Here is a 13,166-nt window from a genome sequence, read left to right as displayed (position 1 = left end):
GTGACATACATGGATTATCAACACCAAAGAGTGATTTTCAGACATCAGATTAAATGTGGGTGATGCTATGATAAATGGCTTTAAACTAACACAATGTACTAGAACCAGCGTGGAAACCACTTGGAACCAAGCGTGATTATTTTGCTGTAGCTCAAATGCAGTATAAAAAATAAAGGTGTCTAACTTTTCAAGTATTTCAGTCAAATTCGTTGCCTACATAAATGCTGACACTAGTCTTTGTGTTCTGCTGCTGTCAGGTTACAAAACATAGCTCTCCTAGTCAGAGGCATTTAGGTATCTAGAGCAATCTAGGCATTAGTGGTTTCAATGAACATCTGAACAATGGTGTTTAACCACATTGCTTGACCCGATAGGTCAAGTATTAGCCTAATTAATGACTCAATAAATAGCTACCCAGTCAGGTCACACTAAGCTTAGCAGCAATCGTTCTGAACACTGGCCATTGAGACTGCTCAATGAATGTTAATCCTGATCATTTCTCTAATAATTTGAAGCAAATAGAAATCCAAACTGCTCTATCGCATGCATGCAAGTGGCACACCATTTAGTTTCATAATTAGCTACTAAAGTAGTATATAGAAGTGGTCATCAAAATACCTTCTACAGTATATGTGTGTTTTGAATAACAATACATTGGTTAAGTATTATATTACTAAATGAGAAATGACACTAACGAGCGTTAATGTCCTTATTGTTCACTTGTATCTTAGAAACCATCAATTCTGTTTTGACTTGCAGCACGTAAACCAGCTTATTTAACTTTTGAATGAAGCTGAGCAATGATATGTGATTCATCAAAGCCATAGCTTATCAGATTTTTATAAATGATAATTCACATTATTTACTATTTCAGTCAGCAGAAAACGGTAAAGTGCAGAGGAAATAGCAGAATTTGACAAGTACTGGACTGAAAAATCAGGCAAACTGCCAACAAGATCAGTGTTGGATGCTAAACACTCAACGCTGCCTAACAGAAGTGTTACAGTGATTCGGGCTCGAGCCAACAACTTGCTAAAGAAGGCTGCGAGAAAAAATGCCAGCTGAATTTTTTATGTTGTTGAACCTTCTTATTATCATTGCGTTGTATTTGTCAATAAATGTGCTCTTTTTGAAGACTAAAAGAGACCAACTCCGCAGTAATGCACTTGTATAGTTATTTTGTATCAAGCAGTCTTAGCTATTATTTTATGTACAGAAAATGTGCATAAAACAATGACTATGATAGATAATACAATACCGACAATAGATATTATCTGTTGTACTGCACTGTACACTATGATGTATTATTCAAGAAACAAGCTCTAAGATAAATTATGATAATTCTTTTAAAGAAAAACTAAATATAAGGAAATATGCCGCAGCAGCCAGTCTACTGACAACTTACTGTCAAACCGACAAGCCCAAAAAATTACTTAGAACGCTGTGCTTGACTAAAAACAATCAGAAATTCACTACACAATGAGAAATATATCTTTTTGGGTCATTTTCCAAATTTAAGTGAATGTGTCTGAGTAGAATGTTCTATCAATTTCTTGACAGTTCAGGGCATTATTATTACTGGTAAAATGTGAATAATAGCACTCAGTATTACTATTGATCAATAAAACCACCCAAAGTCAAGAGATCTAAAGTTAGAAAAAATTTGGTACTGTGCTGGGTCCAGCCCGACTGATCATTGCTAACAATAAATTGCAGTAAGAAAGAAGTTTTGAAAAGCGAAAATGCCCTCAAGATAGAATGTTATTGTATTTTTATTGGCTCTCTATGTGACATTAAGTTTTTCCCTGGGTTCTACATAGGCACAATGGGCTTGTTTGGAATCTACCCAATTTATGGTGCTGTGGTATTGCGCAGGTTTTGCAACCTGACACTCCATTCCTGAGTGGGGAAATGTTTTTACTTAACGTTCTAAGAGTGGCTTAAGATGAATAGAAAGACATTGCTGTTATTGTATGTTAGATTGAGTAACTAAGTATGTTGTGCAAGTAATTCATATTATTACTGTAGATAATATGCACAGCAAGCAAAAATGTGTGTGTTTAATTTTAGCAATCACAGTAACTGAGTTGCGTCCATGCATTGTTACCAACTAATTTTTTTTAAGTTTTTGTATGCAGTGCACCAGCGATATGTGACTGAATAAGAAACTATAACATAGACCATATTTACAAATATTGAGTTACATTATTCGTTTATATTAGTGAGCAGAAAGTTATGCAGCCTAAAAGAAAATTGAGAGTTCAAAAAGCCATGATTGGAAGATTGAGGCAAACTACCAAAAATGCCAGAGCTGTATACTGTTAAAAGAAATTGGTGTTTGAAAATTATAATGATGACTTATGCCCGAGCCCACAACTTACTCAAGAAGCTGCAAAATTAAACTGGCAGCAGGGTCTTCTTGTTGTTGAGGCTTTTGTAATATTGCATTAAACTTGACGTCTGAATAAATTTACTCCGTTTGGTGACTAAGCAACGACCATTCTATGGTACTTGACTAGTTGAATTTTTTAGTATCAAGCATGGTGGCTGTTGTTGTTTTAAATACAAATTTATTGATTCCTACGTTAAAGTTTAACATACTATACAATATGTAGGTTCTAACAACAATTATTGTTGTTTTATACAGATTGTTGTTTTATTGTACAGATTATAGCAGACTCTTAGTTGATCTATAAGTGATAGCAACATCCCAAATTATATGTAAACCATGGCACCTCTGCATTGATATGTAAGTTATAGCAACCTCCTAAATGATATATAAATAACAGCAGCTTCCTAATTACTATATAATTCATTGCAGCCTCCTAACTGATATATAAATAGTAGCTACCAACTATATAAAATTCAAATTATAGTAAACTCTTTTGTGATCTATAAGTCATAGCAACATCCTAAATTCTATGTAACCCATAGCAACCACTGCAATGATATGTAAGTTATAGCAACCTCCTAAATGATATATAAATAGCAGCAGCCACCTAGTTAATATATAATTCATAGCAGTCTCCTAACTGATATATAAATAGTACTGTAGCTACCAACTATATGAAATTCAAATTATAGCAAACTCTCAGGCGATCTATAAGTGATAGCAGCATCCTAAATTATATGTAACCCATAGCAGCCTCTGCAATGATATGGAAGTTATAGAAACCTCTTAAATGATATATAAATAGCAGCAGCCTCCTAATTAATATATAATTCATTGCAGCCTCCTAACTGATATATAAATAGTAGCTACCAACTATATGAAATTCAAATTATAGTAAACTCTTATGTGATCTATAAGTCATAGCAGCATCCTAAATTCTATGTAACTCATAGCAACCTCTGCAATGATATGTAAGTTAGAGCAACCTCCTAAATGATATATAAATATCAGCAGCCTCCTAATTAATATATAATCCATTGCACCCTCCTAACTGATATATAAATAATAGCTATCAACTATGGAAAATTCAAATTATAGCAAGGTCTTAGGTGATCTATGAGTGATAGCATCATCCTAAATTATATGTAACTCATCGCAGCCTCTGCAATGATATGTAAGTTATAGCAACCTCCTAAATGATATATAAATATCAGCAGCCTCCTAATTAATATATAATCCATAGCAGCCTCCTAACTGATATATAAATAATAGCTATCATCTATGGAAAATTCAAAATATAGCAAGGTCTTAGGTGATCTATAAGTGATAGCATCATCGTAAATTATATGTAACTTATAGCAGCCTCTGCAATGATATGTAAGTTGTAGCAACCTCCTAAATGATATATAAATATCAGCAGCCTCCTAATTAATATATAATCCATAGCAGCCTCCTAACTGATATATAAATAATAGCTATCAACTATGGAAAATTCAAATTATAGCAAGGTCTTAGGTGATCTATAAGTGATAGCAACATCCTAAATTATATGTAACTCATAGCAGCCTCTGCAATGATATGTAAGTTATAGCAACCTCCTAAATGATATATAAATATCAGCAGCCTCCTAATTAATATATAATCCATAGCAGCCTCCTAACTGATATATAAATAATAGCTATCAACTATGGAAAATTCAAATTATAGCAAGGTCTTAGGTGATCTATAAGTGATAGCAACATCCTAAATTATATGTAACTCATAGCAACCTCTGCAATGATATGTAAGTTATAGCAACCTCCTAAATGATATATAAATATCAGCTGCCTCCTAATTAATATATAATCCATAGCAGCCTCCTAACTGATATATAGATAATTGCTACCAACTATGTGAAATTCAAATTATATCAATTTCTCAAATGATCTATAAGTTATAGCAACATACTTTATTATATGTAAATTAGAGCAGCTTCTAAAAGAAACAAGTTATAGCAAACTCCTAAATGATATAAGTTACGGCATCTTACTAAAGGGTATGTAAGCTATGCCATGCTATGTGATGTTTCCATTGTAACTATTACATAAGTTACAATGGTAACATTCTAATTTATGTGTAATTTGTAGCAATCTGCTAACTGGTAATCATTATTTTTGCTTACTCATTGAGGTATGAATTATTTTACCTTCAAATTGATATGTAATTTACAACAACCATCTAGACATTCTCCAAGTTTTGACAGTTTTTCTAGTATGCATATATACAAAGTATGATAAGGCGATGAATATATATTGTATGATACCATATTCTCCTAAAATTTCCACAAAAATATATAATAATTAGGAGGTGAATAAATATATATATATCTACAATGTAGATAAATTAGACCATATAGGAGGCTTACCCATATATATTTGCGTTAACTCCTAATCCCTTATATTCCGCAACCTCCTAACTGGTATATATTTATTCAACTCCTAACTCGGAAATATGGGTATATATATATATATATACATCTTAATACTAGTATAGATTGAAAATTGAACTAATAACCAGGATAGGAAATGATATTGAATCCTCTAAATCATTAAACGTACTTTAACAATCAGAACTTACGAAACAATTTCAAAACTGTAGCAACATCAGAAGATGAAAATATGGATCAAAATGTAAATAATGATTATTGATTTCGGCTAGTGCTGTCTTGCCGTTATTAAACTAGCTAGCTACTAAATCACACACCCAAGGATGTCATACGAAGACGTCAGGGATAATCTGCCATAATCTCATTCCAAAGGATACATAATAGACCACCATAGCCAGTTTTTGCACTTGTTGTTTGTACCCGTCTCTAGATTAGCAATATCACGCTTTCTTTTTCATTGGCAAGATGATTGGATAACTAAAGACTATGGTGGTTTTAGGATTGTATAGATGCATCGATTTTAGTACCACTTTGCCTTGTAAGTACCATGCACACAATCTGCCAATCAATTCTAGTAGTTCGGTGCTTTGTAACATACACGCATTATGCCATTACATTTAGCTTTTACCCTTACTAAAAGTCCACCTTTTCTTGGTTAGTAGATCACTAATATAAGATCTCTTTGAACGCCACAGCGCTGTATTTGTATACCCTTCTCCTTTATCGGCGCTCTATTAGAGGTGACGTTCAAATAAAGGGTAGCGCTTTTTTCCGACTAGCTGGCCAGATTTTTGGAAGGATTTTAATTCTTTTTATTTGAAACCATTTTCATATGAACATTTACCAGTCACATATCCTAACCCTGTGAATGCTTTCTATATTGTATTTCATTAAATAAGTCTTGTTCAAAGAAGGTATGATGTGTGATTCTTAACTATCTCATCTAAAATTGGGTAAGCCTTACTTACTCTGCCATTTTTTTCAATATACAGATCTAAGAGATGCAGATTTGCCAGTTTACCTAATGCTCACGAAATTACAGTTCGTGTCAACAGAAATACCAGAAGCTCAAAAATTGAACTGCGTTCATATTATCAGGTCAGTCAGTAACAAGAAAATCTAATTCATTTGTTTGAAACCTACATTTGAGCAAGAGAGAAGACACTGTGATCCAAGGTGAAAATTAGTTATTGGACTAAAATTCCTAGTTTCATAAAAAAGTTGCACATGAAAACTGGAGCAAGTGGTAAAAGGGGCAACTAGTAACTGGCTCATACTTGACGAGTTGAGCAAACCATTTAACATGAGCTTTCTGCTTACAATAAGTTTTGTAAGGAGCAGTCATATTCCTATTATCTATACTAATTACCACTAGTCAAACAAAGATTTATTGCAACCAGGCAAGTGATCTACTCCTTTAGTAGTCAGACTTAAAGTTGTCAAAAATTACTATTATCATTGCCATTACAACTGCGTGTCAACTTTTGATCACCTCTACATACAAATTTTTCGACATAAGACATAAAACTTGCGTACAAAAAACTTCCAACAATATGATATACAAAGTAACTTCCAAACTATGACAGACAAAGTAACTTCTAACCTATGACATACAAAGTAACTTCTAACCTATGACATACAAAATAACTCCCAACCTATGACATACAAAGTAACTTTTAACCTATGATATACAAAGTAACTTCCCACCTATGACATACAAAGTAACTTCTAACCTATGACATACAAAGTAACTTCCAACCTATGATATACAAAATAACTTCCAACCTATGACATACAAAGTAACTTCCAACCTATGACATACAAAGTGACTTCCAACCTATGATATACAAATCAACTTCTAACCTGTGACATACAAAGTAACTTCCAACCTATGATATACAAAGTAACTTTCAACCTATGACATACAAAGTAACTTCCAACCTATGATATACAAAGTAACTTTCAACCTATGACATACAAAGTAACTTTTAACCTATGATATACAAAGTAACTTCCCACCTATGACATACAAAGTAACTTCTAACCTATGACATACAAAGTAACTTCCAACCTATGATATACAAAATAACTTCCAACCTATGACATACAAAGTAACTTCCAACCTATGACATACAAAGTGACTTCCAACCTATGATATACAAATCAACTTCTAACCTGTGACATACAAAGTAACTTCCAACCTATGATATACAAAGTAACTTTCAACCTATGACATACAAAGTAACTTCCAACCTATGATATACAAAGTAACTTTCAACCTATGACATACAAAGTAACTTCTAACCTATGATATACAAAGTAACTTCCCACCTATGACATACAAAGTAACTTCCAATCTATGACATACAAAGTAACTTCCAATTCATGACATACAAAGTAACTTCCAAGCTTTATTTATTTTTTACTTAATTTAAATTCACAAGGGTATTTAAAAACCTCCTTAGGCACTTGTCATCAAAAGGATAAAACTGATAAGAAACAAGTTAAAAACAAGTGAAAGTTATTTTCGCTGAAGATAAAATTAACAACAGTATTTAATACAAAGAGCTTATATAGGGCCTACATGTAATTTGTGATAATCTGAAAGGTATAAGCCTACACTAGACTAGCTTCAAATCTTTTTTGCTAGTTTTACCTACGCACCATTTGTTTTCTACATCATCAAGGACACACCTCTAGTAGCTTGTCATTAATGTAAGGGCAGTTTGACACTAAAAACCTCTTTTCATTTATTATTACTTCATGAAATCAACTTTTACATTTAGGTTCTTTACAGTTTTATATCATGCATTCATTTTAATGTTATATGTAATTAGCTGAGGCCTTCACCATTTGGTGTTCATGAACTATAGAATTAAATTACCAAAATATGATATATTCTTATTAGAATCTGTGCCCTCACATAGAATGATATTAACATCTGAAACAAATAAAGGAACGAATTAATTTCATATGCCAAGGTTTGACCCTCTATGGAGACTAAGAAAATGAGAACCTTACCTCTGGCTTTACAAGAGGCTTATTTTCATCATCCAAAAAAGAAGAAAGAACTTTAGCATAAGGATTGCCAGTATAGGGATGATTCGTGAGGGTCAGCAGGAGCAAAGCTGACTGCAATGCGAGATTAACCTTCATAGTATCGGTGTGAGCACCTCGTACCATACCTAATGTCATCACGGACCATAGTGTGGAACTGAGCGAAGCGGAGGTATCCTCTCTGTATACAAAAGCAGGCAACTGGTCTTGGTAAGCATACGCTGCCAAAATAAATTGCATTATGGCGGAGACCGCTTCTTCGGATTGACCTTCCATAATCTCTATATAGAACACATTGTTCGTGGCCATATCTGTTCCATACATGACCATGCCTAGGATTGTTAGAAGAGTGTTCACAATCTCAAGATGTAGAAGAATTGTACTTTCATGTATTGGCAATTTGGTGAGTCCAGTTGTCATGGCGGCGATAAATGAAGTTATGGATGTGTCAACACTGGCGCCAGTTGAACCTGGCTTTTGAAACTGTTGTATGATAACTTCTTCTGACAAATTCTGAATGAAGTACTTACAAATATTCCTGATAATGAAGAGAGCGTTAAGAACCTGCCATGTGAATGGATTGATATTTTCATCATCGTCTGTACTTTCATAACGGATCAACTCATGAAGTCGACGAACAAAATAGTTCACTTGAGTGTGGAAATTGCCAGTTTTAGCATTGTTTATCGATAAATTTTTACAAAGGGAGTTGACAGCATCTTCTAGAAGCTTTGAATTGCTAGAGCTCATCACAACTAAATCCAAGTCGACAAGAGAGAAACCAAGAAGAGCATTCCAAAATGGATCATTTTCGGAAAGAATTTCATTGCTACAAAGTCGCTTGAGGTACTCGTTGCTGCCTATATCTTGCAATGATGAGCAGCTGGTTCCCATGATGCGATCTGAACTTTAACCTTTTATAAGCCCTACAGAATCAGATACTCTGATTATGCACAGAACAAATCAATGCATGTATATCATAATTATAATTAATTAAAACTTTAAAAGTGACTAACAATTCTTTTTTTAGGAAATAAAATATTTGAATTCATTAAGAGCCTTAAAGCGGTATATTAAAGGAAAATACCACATTAATACACTGATATCCCTTTTTACTGACATCATTGACTTATAAATAACCCCTTCCCTTTACAGATCTGTAGTCATGAGGTGACCATATTCTTCTGTTAACTAGCTTGTGCAATACTTATATTCTCGCAAGTGAAAACTGTCTTAATATTTTGTGATTAGAATAGGCCTGCTCACTAATAGCTAATAACCGAAATGAAGAGTAAACAAAGATTTTGGTAGATGCTATATAGGTAATGAAACAAAAAGGTCAGGCGATTTATCAACTCGATAAATTTCTGAGAGAGTTTTTATACTGACCAGATATGAGTATGAACACAAACATTGTATTAAAGCACATAAATTACATAAGTTTTTTATTATGTATTTCAATACATCAGCGTCTTAGCTTTCGAATGACCCTATATTCAATACACAAAGAATAATAGAACTATGAAAAACGGGATGTCAAAAGTATGTCCTGCAAAAAAAACACTTGGTTCAGGTACTCAAAATGTGGCGTCATAATTCTCATTTAGCCTTAGGTCGTCGATCCCTTTCGCTGCCATTGAGGCTGCATTTTTCTGCGACAATTGGTGCTGGTAAACCCGGAGAGCGCTAATAATAAACTAAGAATCTAGATAATCAACAATGCCCGCGATCGTGCTAATGCCCGACCAATACAAACGCATGTTCTGGGTTAAGTAATTATGCTTCAATAAATGTACTGTCGTTGATAAAGGTAATGAAATCACATCGATTAAATTATGACCTGCGGTTGCGTGGCCCTAGGACTAAATGTCAATCGCACTTTCGCGAGATCACGCAATGCTTGAAATTAATTAGTCTCAGTCGTCACCATTAACATCGCATTAAAAATAAAGAGCTAGTGCATAATATCATCAGGAAAATATAGTATGGTTCTTGGAGTCTGAGGTACTTATCATAGAAATAATATGTACATGGAGAACTAACGACTCTGATTCCTTTGTCATCTTCATTCGTTATCTGGAGTTGTCCTACCTTCGCCTGCCACTAGCGTCATTATCGTCGCTTTGGTAGTTGATAAATAAGCCGTAAGAGCACACAACAACGAATATGAGAATTGTGACATCACAATTTTCGAGACTATGCCAGCAAACTTTTTCGCGGAAGAGCTCTGGGGAAATCCTATAAAAACCAACCAATGTCTGTCTCACCAATGATATAAAGCCCCAAAGGATAGCCGACGGCGCTCATATGGGCGGGGTTTAATGATGAAGCTCTGTTGGGATTAACCCGAACACGGCACCCGAACAAACAAATATGCTGAATAAAGCACCTTGTAAATTTACGAATATTATGAACCATAGTGGTTATTTTACTTATCTGTTGAATTCATTTTGTTGTCAAATAAATATAGTATCCCAATATTGTCACCGTTATGATCAGTCAGTTGCCATTCACAAGCATTCGTGATATTAATAGTCACAATCGTAAAATAGCTCAAATTCGGTTTTGCATTTAGATTTTGAGTATGAAAACTACACTGCACAGTTTTGCCTGCTGTCCCATCTTATTGGCAAGGTAAAACAATGTGAAAGCGATGAAAGACTTTGTCATTTTATATTAGGGGTGGCAAAATATTAATCAAAAACTAGCAAAAAAATGCCGTTGTTCAGGTAATTATATTCAACTTTAGGCATATACTACGACCTTTACTAATTTTAAAATTACTAAAAGTAGGTAATTTGAAATGTTTTATTTTGAATAGATACATTATTTTGGTTAGGTATTACCCCTACATTGCAGAAATTCAATGTTTGCTATTGTGACCCGCGGGGTCTACTGACTGAATAAGCTAATGAAACGATAACAGCGATTCGTGTTTTCTAAAACCTAACAAGGCAACGCGACCGCCCCGCGAGAGTTGTGTTTGCTTTGAAACCCAGGCTAGCACAATCCTAATAGAGCTCCATCATTAAACCCCGCCCATATGATAGCCGTTGGCTATCCTTTTGGGCTGTATATCATTGGTCTCACCATGGCAAACAATAGCTCATTCGAAAGCCAAGACTCTGATGTATTGAAATATACAAAAAAACATTATGTAATTTATGTGCTTTAAACATGAATACTGCTAAAATGAGCGCTGGGCTGACTGGATCATTTAATTTGCAAATCTATGTCAAGGACAAATGAACAATGCTGAGTTTATATGAGGTGACTGAGCTCTATTAGGGAATGAACTTCAGGAGGCTCTGACAAAGCATTCACCAAGAGCTTTTGTAATAGTCATTTGTAATAGTCATTTGTAATAGTTGATTACAAATGTATCAGCATGACAACAGCATTGATGTCTCAGTACATTAATAAAAAAAGAATGGTAACAACTGTAATTGATGGTAAAATAATTAACGCAATGTAAAAAAGCAAATAACTTGCTACGGTTCTTTATATTTCGGTTTGATGATATATACTAATGATCAAGTAATAATTAACACATATCTCATGTAGTCTAGTATCATATTTGTAGATCAGTCGATTATTCAAGGTCATCTAAACTTTCAGCATGCTGCTCACATTCGACAAATCAAAATACAGATTCATCTGACAATATTTCTAATGGTTATTTATTTATCTATATATATTTCTCAAAGTCTGTCATATGTGTGTCGTTCCAGCTGTAGCTATTAAAATCTTGGAATAAAGGAACCTGTATCACAGAATATTTGATCTCGGACCCTCCGGTTCACCAGTCCAACGCCTTACCAATTCAGCCACACAAACTTGACGAATTCACCAGGCAATATATGTCGCTAGATAGGAGCATATACGCTACCGCTTTCCATCATGACGCAGTCATGAAAAGCGGTAGCTCTTATTAGTAAGCTTAGTCAAATTATCCATTGGCAATGTGCCGGGCTAATAGCAATTGGTAGGCAACTCTCATTACCTCAAATTGTTTATAAACTGATTATTACCCGAGAAATGCCGAGTAGCACAGCTAGTATATATATGTATAGTATATATATATACTATACATAGTATGTATAGTATATATATATATACTATACATATCTATATATATATATATATATACTATACATATCTATATATATATATATACTATACATATCTATATATATATATATACGCTACTACGCATATATGCACTATGTACTATATATATATACAGTCAAACTCGAATAACCCAAATGTCACGGGACGGAGTAAAAGTGTTCTTGTTATCAAATCGTTCAAGTTATCGGGGCACTGTTACAAGTGCATGTATTTATCATTAGATATATGTACATATACAAACTAGATTATATATATATATCAAAAGCATGGATTGCTTGTTGCAAGTTAAACCATAACTGCCACATACAACTTGTATCGTATTTTTTAAGTAAATCAGACAGGCTGATTCCGGTTTTGTACTCAAAATAAAGATTGATCCACTAACTTTGAAAGTAATAAAGGTTTTTTACAACATTTTAATAAGGGTCTCGCAAACAACACAATTGGCACAACAAGCTCCGCCCATAAATATGTGACGTACGCTAGCTTTTTAGGAACGAAAGTTAGGGATGTTCAGTCCAATTTAGAATGATAGGGATGGGTGTCTTAAAATCCATTATTATCTAAGTTCAGCCTTCAAAATCTTTTCAGTCTTTTATGAAAGGTAGATAAATTATTTAAAATTGCTCGGAGCTCTTTATAGGATGTGTACTAGACTGAACACCGAGAAAAATGAACTCAAAAAATCGCGATTTTATCACAAGCTAGGGTTGTTATCGCGCTTTTTTGAGCTCATTTTAAATATGCAATGTTAAATAGCTTATTCACCTTTTAGAAAAGACTGAGGTTATTTTGAAGGCTGAATTTAAATAATATTTAATGGGTTATAAGACATACATCTCTGTCTCTATCTCTATCCTCTAAATCGGACTAAACATCCCTAACTTCCGTTCCTAAAAAGCTAGCATGCCTCACATATTTATGGGGGGAGCTTGTTGTGCCTATTGTATTGTTTTCGAGACGGATATTGAATCGCTTTAAAAAAGCTTTTATGACTTTGAAAGTTAGTGGACCAATCATTATTTTGAGTACAAAATCGGAATCAGCGTGTCTGATTTACCTAGAAAATATGATAAATGTTGTATGTGGCAGTTATGATTTAAAGGGTGTCTCATGTGAAATTAAAAAAAAATTTATCATTAAGTATATTTTTCTATCACT

At 33.8% G+C, this 13,166-nt stretch overlaps 1 protein-coding gene across 1 annotated transcript in view; it reads right to left on the bottom strand.

The window, feature by feature from the left end:
• The window catches only part of LOC137395227 (dymeclin-like), a 41,863-nt gene extending 33,087 nt beyond the window's left edge, over window positions 1-8,776 (bottom strand). The window contains exon 1 of the mRNA XM_068082074.1: window positions 7,839-8,776. Coding sequence (XP_067938175.1) covers window positions 7,839-8,768 — 930 coding nt within the window. The 5' untranslated portion in view covers window positions 8,769-8,776. The remainder of the gene's footprint in view (window positions 1-7,838) is intronic.
• Between the last annotated feature and the right edge of the window lie 4,390 nt (window positions 8,777-13,166).

This window comes from Watersipora subatra, chromosome 4 (genome assembly GCF_963576615.1).
Source record: "Watersipora subatra chromosome 4, tzWatSuba1.1, whole genome shotgun sequence".
Classification (NCBI taxonomy): domain Eukaryota; kingdom Metazoa; phylum Bryozoa; class Gymnolaemata; order Cheilostomatida; family Watersiporidae; genus Watersipora; species Watersipora subatra.
This window is presented reverse-complemented; position numbering and strand designations above follow the sequence as displayed.